General features: G+C 44.2%; 1 protein-coding gene across 1 annotated transcript in view; it reads left to right on the forward strand.

The window, feature by feature from the left end:
• Positions 1–15,960, forward strand: part of TRPC5 (transient receptor potential cation channel subfamily C member 5) — a 133,843-nt gene extending 117,883 nt beyond the window's left edge. The window contains exons 8-11 of the mRNA XM_037908824.2: positions 10,923–11,129; positions 11,318–11,359; positions 13,405–13,494; positions 14,699–15,960. Coding sequence (XP_037764752.1) covers positions 10,923–11,129; positions 11,318–11,359; positions 13,405–13,494; positions 14,699–15,433 — 1,074 coding nt within the window. The 3' untranslated portion in view covers positions 15,434–15,960. The remainder of the gene's footprint in view (positions 1–10,922; positions 11,130–11,317; positions 11,360–13,404; positions 13,495–14,698) is intronic.
• Positions 15,961–16,208: the final 248 nt, after the last annotated feature.

Raw genomic sequence — 16,208 nt, forward strand, 5'->3', positions numbered from 1 at the left:
GATGGGTTCTCTTTCCCCTGTTGCATTCAGCCTGCCAGAGCCCAATATGACAAGTCTATGGCTCTGTGCCCACTACAACGCAGCAAGGTTTCCTTATAGCTACATGATGGAAGTCAAAATATCCAGATGGAACCACAGAGGTTGCAACCTGCCGCAATCTCCTGTTCTTTATTCAGACCTGACAAGCTGAATTACCGTTATCTCAGGCTGCTGCATTAAAGAGCCTTTAGTTAAAAGAGTAACAACAACAAAATTAAAAGGTAGAGGAAAAATACTCTCTCTGCTTCTCTTACTGTCTTTTTTCTTTCTTTTCACTCCAACATATTCCTAAAATATGTATTAAAGGAGCTTTATCTGGGGAAAAGAAATCAAATGGGATTTAGTAGGGGGTGGAAATTCCCAGCTGATGAGGAGGCAGTACGAACGGATGCATTAAGAGCCCTCAGAAACATGGCTTTTTTTAAAGGATTCCAAATCTCTCGAGACTCATTTTTCAACATGCTGCAGTCTATCAACTAAATCAATGTTAATAAGGTAAAACAGGATAGCCCCCGCTAAATAAAACAGGCTGGAGAATGTCTAATGAAACAGAATTCTTTGGTGTAAATATTGGTCTGGATTAATGTGATTACAGCATGAAGTTGTTGCCACACTATAGTTAAGGCCCTGTCAGCCCCTTCATTACAGCCCCCATTATCAGAGTTTGTAGAAAAATAAAGGCTTTCCAACTCCCACGCCTTGAATCCACATCTGCAGCTCAAAGGTCAGGAAAAGAACATATTTGATCAGTTATTAATTTATAATAGTCTCCTTTCCTTTGACGTAAGGAGGTATTTTTAAATGATCCTGGCATTTAGGCTAACATTTTTCATATTTCGGACTTTACAGTTAGGCACCTAAATCCATGAATAAGCAGCTCAGTAAGCAGGCATTGAGCACCCATTGGTGCTAGGGACTTTACAAAATATGCCAGAGACACAGTCCTGCCCCAGTGACCTTACCACCTAAAGATAGGCAAATTATGGCAAGTGAAGACAGGCAATTGGAAGGGAGGGTTTAAAACAAACACAAGAAAGTATTTTTTCACACAACGCACTGTCAACCTCTGGAACTCCTTGCCAGAGGGTGTTATGAAGGCCAGTACTATAAAGGGGTTCAAAAGGGAGCTAGATAAATTAGTGGAAGATAGGTCCATCAATGGCTATTAGCCAGGATGGGCAGGAATGGTGTCCCTAGCCTCTATTTGCCAGAAGCTGGGATTGGGTGACAGGGCATGGATCACTTGATGGTTACCTGTCTGTTCATTCCCTTTGGGGCACCTGCCATTGGCCACTGTGAGAGGACAGGATACTGGGCTTGATGGATCTTTGGTCTGACTCAGTGTGGCCGTTCTTATGTTCTTATGTAGGGGAATCATAGCACATGGGTTACCGCAATAACACTATGTGTTTGTTTTGGTTAATGACTCAGGATTTTTGATGATTATGTATTTTGTTTGCTTATTTATTATTTGGGATGGGAATGCCAGGATGGGGTAGGAGTGTATGGGAGGAGTGAGATGATGAGAGGAGATGAAGTCATAAAATCCCAAAAAAGGAATATGGAGTGAAGTGGAGGATTGGGAGAGGAGTGGGAAGAGGTAGATGGATGAGTAACAAATCTCATACCGAATCTCTTTGCTTTGAGTCAAGAAAATCCCAGCAACTTGAGAAAACAGCTCCCACGGTTAGGCTTACAAGGAGGTTACTGTATCCCTACCTTTCTGGTTGATCAAGTACAAAATCTACTAGTAAACATTTACCAACTGTAGAAGTTGATGGCAAAAAACCTCAGAAATACTTTGGGATTATTCATAATCAGAATCCAGATCTAAACATTGCAAATGGCCACTACCTTTATCACAAGCTGAACCAAAACCGGAGACCCAAAATACCCTTGAATCTTGGGAGTGCTGGAAACTGAAATTCCAATTTTCAGAATGTCTTTTGCCTTAATAATAGGCCACAGTTGGATCCTAGGCCACCTTAATTATTACTACAAAAGGTTTTTTCCCCCCCGCTCTCCTGCTGGTAATAGCTCACCTTACCTGATCACTCTCATTACAGTGTGTATGGTAACACCCATTGTTTCATGTTCTCTGTGTATATAAATCTCCCCACTGTATTTTCCACTGAATGCATCCGATGAAGTGAGCTGTAGCTCACGAAAGCTTATGCTCAAATAAATTGGTTAGTCTCTAAGGTGCCACAAGTCCTCGTTTTCTTAGTGGAAAAGATGTGGTTTTTATCCCCCCCTTGCTTCTGAGTCCCACCTGCTCAACTGCAAAATGCATCAGCTTTCTTCACCACTGGCTCATTAAGACCCAAATCCACCACACTATGTACCTGAAGCAAAGGCAAGGTTTTATGCACGGGGGGGAGCGCGCGGAGAACTGAAGCATCGCAGATTCCTTTTAACCGTGCACGTAATACAGTCAGCAGCGCTAGTGTCGGTAGCTGGAGTGCCACAGCTCTTCAGTGGCTTGCTGGTGATTGGTGTGGCTGACTCAGTCTGCCCCAGCAGCAGGTGGTGAGGTAACTTGTGTTTGTGTCGGTAATGCTATCAGCCTAGCTGGTATGCAGAAAAGGCTCTTTTCAGACTGTGCTACAGGAGAAACAATGGGAAGCCGGGTTAACAAAGCCTTTGTTGATATCGTTCCCGTCCTTGGTGTTTTTCAGGGGGCTTTTTGGCTTGATCACCTTCAGACTGCTCTGATTTATGTGGGCATTCAAACCAAAACTGAGCTTGTTGGAACAGTAGTGAGGAAAAGAGAAGAGCTGTGTCACATGCATCTCGCTTGTCAGCCCAAAATAATCTGACAGGACAAAGGACAGCATGAAACATGGTTCTATATTTTCCCCAAATATTATAGTCCCAGGTCTCCTCATTAGCTGTCATTGTTTCCATTAGATATGCTACTGGGAGATGAGAGGTAATTAGTGTGTATAACCCAGATACCTTGTGGAATGTACTGCAGTGTAAGCTATAATAAAGATTTTAATTACCAACTATATCCTATCTGCAGAAGATATAAATAGCAGAGATGCTGGAGTGTGCATTTTCCAAACATACACCAAACGCTTCTCTTAAGTTGGCAAAATCAGCCGACTTGCCAAATGGACACATCCATTTCTATGAAAGACTGATCAGTGAAACAAAGAAACTTAGTTCTTCTTCTTAATTACTGGGCACTGAGTATGTGCGTGGCACTGTAATCCCTCAAGGCACTTGCAATAAATATTGATAATTGATGGACATGTTCATAGCAACAATTGCCTTTCCAGGCAGTGACGTATGACTGAGGCAGACATGTAGTTAATAATAAGCTGCAATTAGACTCATGCTAAATCCTTGGCAGAATTTTAGGTACCTTCAAATGTAGGGCTTATACTGAAGATGGCTTCCATTTTATTTTATGCCCAGGCAGCTTAACACACGAGCAGTGCTATTTCTGTCCCCCGAACTGAGGGCTGGATTGGTCTAGTAGACTCAGACCTGTGTTGGTGGTTGTGTGATGCCACACTTCTCAGTGACCCGTTGAGGAGTCTGGTGCTTCTTGGGGCACTAGCAGAGAGAGCAGTCCCTCTATACTCAGGGTGCAGGAATTGTAATTGCTAATGGCCCCTGTGGGAAAGGGGAACCACCTTGCACCTTCCCTGTGATATACTCAAGCAAAGGGTGTTGTCACAAGCAGACAGCTATCCCTGCCAGGCAACAGCCTGATGCCAACTTAGCCCACGAGCTGTTGCTGTATAACAACATATGGGAGCAGCACACAGAGCCTTTTGGAGGCTAGATTAATAACGATCTCTCTCCTTTTCTGCAGAAAGGTGCGTGTTCTTGGAACACATTTTCTTCCCCGTGTCAGAAAAATGGGAGCAATGACACTCATGCACCTCAGCCTAGCAGGGAGAGGATGAAGTTCGTGGGGATTCATTGTTGTATGTACAGTAAAATTAAGTTTGAAGATGTCGGAGTGCTTGACGGCCCGTGTGCTGAGTAGCTGATGGGTTGTACTGACATGCTGTCACAGGCTCATTTGTTTCATCTTGACGAGTGAAATGACATGACGCGACGCAATGTGCTGACGTAGCCTGACTTGATCTAGTCCCACAAGATCTTCAGCGGGTGTAAATTTGACCTAGTCCTACAAGATCTTCAGTGGGTGTACATTTGGAATCGCTCTAGAGGGAAGGTGGTGCTGTGATTAGGCCACTAGCCTGGAACTCGGGAAACTGGGGCAACCCTGCGCAAGTCACTTGGTTTCTTTGGTCCACATCCACAAAGGGGCCTAGGTCTTGCAACGCTCAGCATTGCAGCACCTAGAAACTCACAGGGACGCCGCTGAGATTGACAAAGCCCAAGTTAGGCATCTAGTCTCGTTATACAATGAAAGGAGAGAGATAGGTGTGTTAGCCAGTGTGCTAGGCGGGGAGCCACCTAAACTAGCCAATGGGAGCTGCCAATGACAGGGGGTGTATGTCAGGGATAGGTGCCTCCCTATGGCCTGGACTTAGGTGCCTATATCTGCTTAGTGATCCATGAATGGGCACCTGCTGCCCCAGGCTTAGGTGGGAGACAGGTGTCCAGACGCCTAGAGTGCAGCAGCTGTCCACATGCCCAGAGGCACCTAGGGAACTTCTGCCTTGAAAGTGAGTCAGCACCTATAGGGTTTAGTGGGAGTTTTGTGGATTGCAGTGGAGCCAAACGTGGGACGTAGGTAACCAAATCTGGAGTTTAGGTGCCTTTGTGGATCTGGGCCTCATCTGTAACATGGAAATAAAAGCACTTTCCTACCTCCCAGAAGAGTTGTGATGATAAATACCTGAAAGTTTGTGAGGTACTCAGACAGCATGTTAATGGGGCCACTTAAGATAGCTAGATAAGACAGACTTCCATTGATGGATCTATGCCAAATTTGTACCAGCTAAGGATCAGACCCATCATTTGGCAAAGCATGATTCAAACCATGTGGCTGGGGAGGGGAGATGGTAATGGGAATCTTTATAAAACATTTTTAAAAATGTAAATAACAGGTTTTCTACCCAGCGATAAAGCTTGAGATTAGTGCTTGAATTATGCTGGATAATTAGTGTAGTAGGTAATTATTTCAGATCTGGCACATCTGCGAATACAGCACTGCTATTGAATTAGAAACTCCTCATGGCCACACAAATGAGATGGTTACAGCAATTCCACATGGGGATCTCTGGGCAAGATTAATTATCCCTTCAACTGGCAGGGATTTGCCAAACGATTATGCAGACACTACTGTGTAGCCTCATTGCAATGGATACTGATAACATTTCTTTGGAAGAAAAAAAAAATCTGGGTGCCTTGCCCTGTGTTTTTGGGGGCTGACTGGGCTAAGCGGTTTTGACTCAGCCAGAAGAGCTAAAATGTGCTAAGGCTACAACAGCGAGTGATGACCTGGAGGGAGGATGGGGGAAGTGGCCCGGACGTGGAACCTACAGAAAGGGCAGTGAAATCTAATCTTGATATGAATACAGAATTGCTATGGCAACAAGGGCATGTTGCAGAGCACATGTGGAACTAGTGGATGGATTTTCATAGGAAAATGATCAGTGTTGTTGAAAAAGCAATCATCTAAAGATGACAAATGAGCTGGAAATCAGAGTCCGCCCAGCCCAGTGAGTAGGATGTCCACATGGGGGTGAGAGTGGCCTGGGTCCCAGCACGACCTGAGCTCCTAGCCCAGGCTGAGATTGTCGTGCGAGGTGGGGGAGGTGCAGCACCTCCACTAGAGTGGTGCCTGCTGAACGTGGCCCAACATGGTCAGTTCTCTGCTCTGCCTGGCTGTGGTGAAAGATTAGGGGATAAGCTTCATATCCTGACCAACCTCCCCTCTCTCTCTCAGTAGAAGTGGGGACAATGCCCAGGGCCGCCCAGAGGGGCGGGCAAGTGGGGCAATTTGCCCCAGGCCCCGCAGGGGCCCCCACGAGAGTTTTCAGGGGCCCCCACTAGAGTTTTCGGTGGCGGGTCCTTCAGTGCAGCCGAACACACCTGGAGTAAAGGACCTGCCGCCGCTTCTTCTGCTCCGGGTCTTCGGCGGCAATTTGGCGGCGGGGGGTCCTTTCGCTCCATGTCTTCAGCGAAGTGCCCCGAAGACCCGGAGTGGAAGGACCCCTGCCGCCGAAGACCCCAGGCCCCCTGAATCCTCTGAGCGGCCCTAACAATGCCAGAGCTTAGATGAGCTGTCAGTGCTAAATACAGAATACTCCTGTTATCTACAGTCACCACAGGTTGCATTAAGTGTATTGCTCTGGATGGTATGTTGCGATACCTGGAATATGACTGATGCTACCGAGAGCGACATTTTATTCAATTTGCTCTCTTTTAATATTCCTCTGTGAAACGGCAGCACTCTTCTCCCTCACATAAACACACATCTCAAAGAAATGCTATCAACTAGTCGTATTAGGGGTTTTTTATTACTTGTTAAATGCCCATTGTGGTCTGAGCCCGGTACAACACACAGAAAGCTACAGTCCCTTCCCTGAGGAATTTACACTCAAAACTGAGCTGACCATAAAGTCGAATACATAGGGCCATATTCATCCCTGGGGTAGCTGCACGAATGCTGCAGTTGCAGGAATGAGTTTGGCCTATAATGCACTGTGTGATCAGGGAAGCACAAAACTCTAAGCAGGACAGATTACTTTTTAAAAAACACTTTGCTTTGTGGTGGGTGATCACTGAACAACTTTGCCTCTGACCTGTGTTCTAAGGAGGGATGTGAATGAGGAAAAGGTAGTTCCCTGGCACACACAAATGTTCTCAGTAAAACTAAATGGCCTTTCCATTGCACATTCCCAGTGTAAAACTACCACCAAAATAGGTTTGCCCTCATCATTCAGGTTCTCAAAACAGCTGTGCAAATAACTGAAACAAGCCTGATTTGGAATCTCCGGGGAATTCACAGCAGCAAATGAGGACAAGACTGAGTAATCTGGGTCAGATTTTAGCAAGTTGTTTGTCTTTTTAAAAGAAATCCTACTAGAGTTGCACGTGTGTGACAAATCAGGTGAAGCTCAAATGGATTTGGGACCAGGGTTCTCCCAGCCCAAGAGATGGGCGCATTTAGCTTTACAGAGGCCATGCAAAATTACCCCAGAACTTTACACCCACACCGCACCCTGCACACACATACACCCCCACACACCCCAGGCCATATTCTGGTCTGAAATGGAGAAATCAAAAAGGCTTAATTCAGACACAATGTCAGTTTGGTTAAATACCCCCACCCTCAACAAAACAACAACAAAAAACTAGCAGTTTGCCTCCTTCCTAATAACTCTTCCCTGCAGCAACCACTTATCTCCCACTACCAACTAGCTCCTCCAGCCAGCGCACCGCCTTTTTATAACATGCTGAAGGAAATTATGTACCACCAATTCACACAGCTGGCCACGCTCTGCTACTCTATCAGACCTTGCAAGCCACAGCAGCCAATTGTGATCTTTGATCTGTGTGTGTGTGTGTGAGAGAGAGAGAGTGAAAGAGAGAGCTCTCTGCCAATCCCTGGATGGGGTGTAAACACTTAAGTAACATACAAATTCAAAGGTCATATTCAAACTATACAGAAGACCATTAAAAATGGACAAGAAAAATGCAGAATGATCCCATCTTCTAGCCATTTTTGTGTTTATTTTGAATGCTGATGAACCAGTGGGCAGAAGATTAGAATGTCCCACAAGGAGCAAGAAAGTAGCACAAGGGAAGAGCCAGAAGCTGTAGCAAAAGTGACTTGGGCTTGTGAATCAGGAAATACTTCTCTCTACAACAGATGACTAACCTGTGCAACTTGCAACTGCAGAACATTATTGAAACAACTAATTTAGTGACACTGAAGAAAATTAGACACATGAATAAGAATAGAAATTTCAATGACACAAACTAGGATAACCTAGACAAGGGCTATCAAATCTTCCGTTACAGGGCACAAATTGATCAGCAGTTTCTGACAGCCTGCTCTCTAGTATCTCTGAAGCTAGTCTCTTTTCCCATTCCTGTCTCTGAACTAGGAAAACATAGAGGCAAATTAGAATAGCAGTTGCAACAACATATCACTTTGGTCTCTTCTAGTCCACAGGAAAACAGCAACTTTCATGGACTTCAACTCCATCCATGTGCCTGCTCTGTGAAATAACTAACACTTCAGTGCCTGGACTAAAGTATAACACTGGGCAAAGCAGTTGTCCAACAATAAATAAAGACTTGCGAGCTCTTTATCCTTCTAGGATTTTACCACATTGCTATATTTACTAAATGACCTGGGATCAGCCGCATGGATAAAAAGGCTAATAAAAGACCACTTGGGATGATTTTAGAAGTGTACGTCTAGTACGTTTAGAAGTGTAAGGTTAGCTGAGTTTTGCTGGGGTGGGGATTATGTATCACCATGCAAGTTTTGCAAACATATAACAAAATGTTGCACATTGCAGGTGCAGTGTATCTGTGCTACTCGGGATGTCAGGCTGAGCTGTGTGTGCGCTGGGCAAAGGAGTCTCTCCTGCCTTTCCTTTCCCAAAGTTTGTCTTGTGTTTAAAATTCATCTTCACACGGTGCAAAGTGTATTTCCCCAGGAAACGGTAGCCATTTAAAAGTATTGCTTAGCATTGCTCAGGCGGCTGTTCCTAGCATCTCTGCGCTCCGGATAGTGTATCCCTTCTGGACAGCGAGGAAGAGAAATCTTTCTTGGCTATTGTAGTAGCCAGGGTTATGTGGGTATGGTTGCCTTCTGGCAACCCTCCTGCACAGCTCCAGTACATTCCCTGGGAGAAGGCTGCCTACAAAGCTTTCATGAGGCTGCATATATCTCGGCTCCAGCCGTCTGGTAAGTTCAGATGCTGTTTCTTTTAATGCCTGTCGGTGCTACTTATTGTTACACCTTTCCAGAGGATCCGGCCAAAATGTAACATAGACCAAAGGGCAAGGCAAACTGCCTCTATGATCCTGCCTATGTTTAGAAAGCTACTACTGCAGAAAACCTGGCTACAGTGCATAGCTGCTGGAAATAGGGATGCTGGGGGTGCTGCCGCACCTCCGGCTTGAAGTGGTTTCCATCGTATATGGGGTTTGCAGTTTGGTTCAATGGTTCTCAGCACCCCTGCTGCAGTGTGGTGCGGATCTGACATGCTTCCTGTGTGGGCTGAACTGAACGTGTTCCTGATTTATGCTGCAGCCCTATTGAAGTCCAGAGCAGTAGCATGATGTGGATATGTGATCAAAACATGGTTTTGTTCCATCTCAACTGGCAAGACCTGGTTGTATTTTAACCAGGTCAGGGCAATGCCATGTAGCCAAGAACCCAGTGTGCCTATTTTCATAGTGTAGGTGGAAGCTTAGCCAGCATCGCTGCAGTTAGTTAATGCTTATTACAAACATGCTCACATGCAACCAAACACATCACCTCACCCTACATGTTGCCTCCAGTGGTCAGTCTGATGGGTTTGCAGACTCCGCCCTTAATGGGAATGGCTGCACAAGCAGAAAATCCCATGGCTGCCCCTCCCAGCACAGTGTGACTGGGCCATATTGTCACCTGATGTCAGGCATGCTAAACATGCTAAAAATGCTAAACAGCCAAACAGCTTCAGTGTCACAGCTCTCAGCCCAGTGCTGTACCCTGTGTGGATAACAATACATAATGTACATCCTCACCATTGCAATTCAGAGTATGTTGTAAGCTGTATTGTGTACTGTTCTGATTGAAGGACTCAAGCAATCTTCTTCCTTTTGTGCCCAGTAGTATGATTTCTACATAGCATCGGAAACAGTGACACTTTTAAAATTAAAATACAAAAGACATAGCACATGATCAGTTTGAAAAGCTGGAGGGTGTCTATAAATCCTGGCTCAAGTCAGACATGTCTCTCTGCAGATAATGTGAGATTTGTTACCATAGACAGGAAACAATGCTTCCAAACCCCTTTTATGGATAGACATTTCACAGACTTAGATTTTAAGCTCTTTGGCTCAGGAATCCTCTTTGTGTTATGTGTTAATACAGTACCCAGCAAAGTGGGGCCCTGATTCTTGATTGTGACCTTGGGCCAGTCAGGTCACGTGTCTGTGCAGCAGGAAAACGTGGCTAATAACTTACCCATCTTTGTAGAGCGCTTTGAGGTCTTTCGATGTAATGCACTAGATACATGTGAACTATTCCAATGAGGAGGAAAATGGAAAAATAGGCAAAATGCATCTAATTGTGTTTTTAACATGCATAAGTATGATGCAGACTCCAAGTTTCAATTCTAGTGCAGAATAAAATGTATCCTTTTTATCAAGATTGATTTTATTTTATCTAAAATTTATAAGAGCTAAAATAAGAGTAGCTTTAAAAACAAAACACAACTGCTTAAGATCCTTTCCCAGAGAAGTATCTGAACACACCTGCAGACTAGGAAAGAAAAACCAATGATATTTGAAAAGAAGAGTTGAAAAGTTCTTTTTTCTCCTCTCATAGTTGATGACTTCACTGTTGCTAACTCAGCCTAAGGAATGGCTTTCCTTGCTCAGCTTTAGGTGTCAATGAAACCATTAATAGTGGCAGGACAAATCTTAAATGACGAACCCAGGTTTTGACATGGGAAATACTTTTCACTAAATGTTGGTGTTGCAGCCTTTTTCAGTATTGTGCTACATTTCATGCCAATTTTGTATGTACATGGACAAGGGCTATAGAGGAACTGAAGTTGTCTCTCATTCATCAGGTGAGACCCCCTTCAGCACCTGTGAATGAATACAGATATCTTCTCACAGGACTCAACCTCTAAGCTGATACATATCCAGTGGGTGTCAATGTGCCCTCTAATGCAGCTTGCCTGAAGCTAGTACCATTTTGTTTCCATCTTTCCCAGGACCACGCGGACATTGAGTGGAAGTTTGCCCGGACAAAGCTGTGGATGAGTTACTTTGATGAAGGTGGCACTCTGCCACCTCCATTTAATATTATCCCAAGTCCCAAGTCAATCTGGTACCTTTGCAAGTGGATCCACAAGCAACTGTGCCCAGACATGGACTCTGAGGATGAACAGAAGAGGCATGAAAACCTAAAAACATTCACAGTAAGGAGCCTTATATTTGAGTATTTCATTTGCCCAGAGTATTATTTATTAATTCAGGCTCACAGATTCCAGTATCCCTTTGCTTTTAGTAGTGGGCTACTGCTGGGCCACAGTTTCCAGCGAGCCAGCAGGAGACATGGAGACGTGACTGATCCCCATGTAATATACTTGTACCTATTTAATTGCAGGAACGGCACGCTGACAACCTGATTCAGAATCAACATTACCAGGTAAAGCCTCCAGTTCATTAAGTCATTTATTGCCTAATTCTTGCTCGTGCTTGATTCGTGACGCCTTGCTGGCTGCAAAGTGCTGTAATATATTTTGACACGTGTGCAAGCTCTAAGAGGTTTCTGCTCACTGTGCAATAAAATATGCATGGCTTCTTCCAAACGGTCTGTGTGGTTTGGCTCCGCAGCTCACTTGTGGCCTTTCACCTCTTCACATACAGTGCAAAAGCTGGGTGAAATTCCCGTTGACTTCAGTGGAGCCAAGATTTCATGCCTGGGCACATGGTGAAGTGAAATCCTCATCAAAATTGCTGCTTTAAAAAGTCAAAAAGCTTAGCCTTATTTTTGCAATGAATTCCTAGATTCATCACAAATAAGGAACAATTGGAGTCTTTTTATGACTGAGGAAGGCTCAGATGAGAGGAATGTTTTCTTCTGCTGAAAAGACTTTTGTAGCTTCTATTTAGTCTTACCTGCCCAGGTTCAAGAGTTCATCAGATACAGCTTATTACAGGATGAATGTGTATTTACAATACCAGTTGCTTGAACCCAACTGAATGCATTATACCAGTATTCTGGAAGGAAAAACAATAATAATAAAAATAAATCCCCCTGAATGTTGTTATATAGTACATCAGGCCTACATTTTCACAAGTGACCAACGATTTTGGGTGCTTCAATTTTTAGGTGTCTAAAATTGAGACACCTTAAAGGGGCTTCGTTTTCAGAAAACAGGCACTTGGTACTTTTCTGAAACTCGGGCCTCGCTTATATGTCTTAATCTGGGCACCACAAAGTCAAGGGATCCACAGCCATTCTTGAAAATGTAGTTCTCAGAGCTTTTTGACTTCACCGGGCTGTTGACAAAGAGGATTTTCAAAGATGCCCCGGGAGTTAAGGCTTCCTTTGAACATCCTGCCCTAAATAATTCACCTTGACAATCTGCCTGAGGACACGCATCATAGATTTACTCTCCCCACTTACAGACACAGAGAGGTTGAGGGCAACATTTGTAGTGGGAAGAGGCCTACTGGCATGCTGAAAAATGTGTGCGCAATTGCACACCTATGTTTGTGAACACATCTACAGGGTCTAAAAAACAATTTGCTTGTGTAATTATAGCAATGACATGCACACAGGCAGGGGCAAATGAGCACATACTTTTACTTGCACAAATGGATCTCTTCCCACCAAAAATTCAGTCTGAATTGAATAGCCCAGGACCACAGAAGGAGTCAGAGACCTGGGGCAAGTCACTAAGAGCTTATCCTGTGAAGTGAAGAGCATCCTTAGATCCCAATACCAGCAATAGGTGCTCAAGGTCTGGGAGCCTTGCAGGATGGAGCCCTTAATATATGTTAGACTGATTACCCTCAGGATAGACTATGCCCTTGGGTAGATGTCCATGGTTCCCATTTACTTCAATGGGACGCCAGTTTATATCCAGGTGGGCTAATGTGACTCTAAATGAATCCATCAAGTTTTGGCTGTTCTTCAGCAAATGTATTTGTTTAGCTATGGAGATGTCCATGACTCATGAGTGTGGGAAAAACAAATCTCCAAGTGTCATATTTAACAGTTCCATAATACCTGGCATATATATGAGACTTGTACTGAAATTTTAAAAGCACTTGACATTCTTTAACCAATTAAGACTCATATTATCCCCACAATGTGGGTAATTATCCTTATATTAGAAATGGGGAAAGCAAGGCAGATAAGTTAAGTGGCTTGAAGTTATGTGTCAAATTAAGAAGGCTGAGACATGAATTCTCCTCTCACACAAGCATTGTTACATACGCACAACACTAGTACAGGACTTTGACTTATGCTTAACTCTGAACTTTCAAGATGCAAGATCTATAACTCTTTATAATGCTTCATTATTTTGAAAGAACATACCCCATTTTTCAACACCAAAGGCAGGTCTGTGACTCTGCAAACAGTGGGGCAGAGATGTCACAGACAGTGAAAACACAACGGGACTGCACCGTTTGGCCTCGATAAGTAGGTAGCTGAATCATTCGTGTTCTTTTATGTTTCAGGAAGTGATCAGAAATCTAGTGAAAAGATATGTTGCAGCAATGATAAGAAATTCCAAAACCAACGAGGGATTAACTGAAGAAAATTTTAAGGTAATCCATTTTTTTGTAATACAGTTGCCTCTCATAACAATTCCTTTTGCTACACTAAGGCCTGGTCTACACTGGGGGGGGAGGAGGGGGAAGGATCGATCCAAGATATGCAACTTCAGCTACGAGAATAGCGTAGCTGAAGTTGATGTATCTTAGATCGACTTAGAATCACTTACTTCACGTCCTCGCGGCGCGGAATCAACGGCCGCCGCTCCCCCGTCCACTCCGCTTCCGCCTCTCACCGTGGTGGAGTTCCAGAGTTGACGGCAGAGCGATCGGGGATCGATCACTACCCGCTGATCCGGCGGGTAGTGTAGACATGGCCTAAGTGATGCCTCCTCCTTTGTAAAGCACTTTGAGAGCTACTGATGAAAGGATTATTCAGTATTATTTGTGCTGAGCATACCTGTGACATGTATATCTATGTGCATTCTTGTGAGCAGGCAGGGTCCCTGCCACCCTCTGGTTCCCTCTAGGCTTTAGCAGTTTAGCATGTTCTAAAGTGCAATCGGTTTGTCTGGACTAGGATTTTAGAAGGTGTTAAGCAGATTGAGCTAACTTCATTTAACATCACATCTTTAAATGCTAGTCTAGATAACACTAAAGATTGTGTGCATGAATAATAACACCAGTGGCAAGGAATATGATTATGCAAGGTAGCAGACCAATCAAAGGCAGCCATGAAGAGACAGACTTAGATGATAATCAACAGATTAAACATCACAGCACGTGTGTGACAGATGGGCTATGTCATTTCCTTAGTATGCCTGAGTTTCTAGGGGAGTCAGCCCCAAAGAGCTTTTTAGGTGACATTTGTCACCTAAGTTAAATGTGGGGCCCATCAACTAAGACAGAGTCACATTAATGTTTGTAAATTTCAGCAGAGCCCCCTCTCCCCCATTCACCCCTTGCATGAACATCTTCATTAGGTTTTTAAAAAACAATGATTCCTTTTTTTTCTTGGTGTCAAGAGGGCTGGCCTAGTAGCCGTTAGAGACATAGAGAGGTTCTCTCTCTAGGCACAGAATTACTAAAATGTTCCTTCAGCCACTGAATAATGAAAGATTTATCTGGTATTCTTGTACATAGTGATTTGGTATCAGACATTTGCATAACTTTGAACACTCCTCTCAGGGGAATACAATCATTCGTTCATGTCCCAGATGAAGCTTCTGAGTGTAACTCATTTTCCCTCTTGCCTTAGGAATTAAAGCAGGACATATCTAGCTTTCGCTATGAAGTCCTTGACCTCTTGGGAAACAGGAAACCCCAGAGGAGAAGTTACTCTACTAGCAGCACAGAGGTCTCCCAAAAGGATGAAAACAACGAGGATGGTTCTGGAGAAAAAGCTAAAGCCAAGAGTGTTTCTTTCAATATAGCCAACAAGAAAAAAGATTTCAATGTGTCCGCTCTGATTAAAACTATGTCAGGGATCGAAATTGTGGAAGAGAAACCAAAAAGCAATGGAATAAATAAGCGCTCTTTCGTCCGAAACGGGAATAGGGTTCAGAGGCTTTCGAGCTCTAAGAAAGAGTCTTTCAAGAGGCTGGGTCTCCTGTTCTCTAAAATGAATGGCCATGTGCCTGAACCAAATTCAGAGCCTATGTACACTATTTCAGATGGAGTTATTCAGCCGCATTACATGTGGCAAGACATGAAATATTCTCAGATCGATAAAGAGAGAGAAGAGAACTGTTCCAAAAGTGAAAATAACCTCAATGAGGTGGACTACAGTGGGAACATGAGACTTACAGGACAGAGCAAGGAATGCCCTATGGTTTGTACCAGCTCTCTTCACTGTGCTTCCAATATTTGCTCCTCTAATTCCAAACTTATAGACTCCACCGAGGATGTGTTTGACTCATGGGGAGAGACCTGTGACTTGCTTATAAACCAGTGGAAAGATGGGCAGGAAGATCATATTACAACTCGGCTATAAGTAAAGCTATTAAACACCTGCTATAGAACGTAGCTAAATATTTGTAATTGTTTGCTATCACCGATGATTCAGAGTCAGGATTCCCTTTCGGTCCCTAGCATCGGGTGTAGACCTCTAGTTATGTTAGCCTGTTTTATAGCCACCTTTACCACATTTTTTTATTTGCTTTTTTTACACTCACTGATGCTGAACTAGTTACCAGTTTGGGCCGATTTTAAGGATGTTCAATACTTGGCAGCAGAGGGCAGACTGATGTTCCCTACCAATTGCTATGCTGAGCCTGTGTGCGCTTACTGTAAATCCCAAGGTTCTTTTATTGATGCAGATCGAAGCTTCAGCTCCCATAAACCTCAGACGTTTTGGTGGCAGAGTAAAAGACCTGTACAGTTTCTTTCCTAATCCAAACTATCTGGTTGTTCACTGGATGTCAGTCAGATATTACCCCCTGATTCAATGGGTGCAGGGATTGGGTGGGAGACAGGAGGAGGATCATAGTGGGCCAGGCCTTTGAGGGTTGCTGCTCTTCCTGCAGGGATGGGAGGTGGGGAGGAGATCAGGAGTCAAAGAGGGCCGGGGGAGGGGTCAGGAATGGGGGAGGTCAAAGAGGGCCCAGGCCTAGGGGGTTGTTTCCGTCTCCATGGGGACTAGGGGGCCTTTGCCCTGTATGCAGTCTGGGGACTGGTCCAGCCTCTCCTTGAGCTCCAGCCCGCTGCTGGTGGGAGCGGTATCCCTGACCCAGTCACCTTGGGCCTCATCCAAAGTGAGATCTGGATTT

This window comes from Chelonia mydas, chromosome 9 (assembly GCF_015237465.2).
Source record: "Chelonia mydas isolate rCheMyd1 chromosome 9, rCheMyd1.pri.v2, whole genome shotgun sequence".
NCBI lineage: Eukaryota > Metazoa > Chordata > Testudines > Cheloniidae > Chelonia > Chelonia mydas.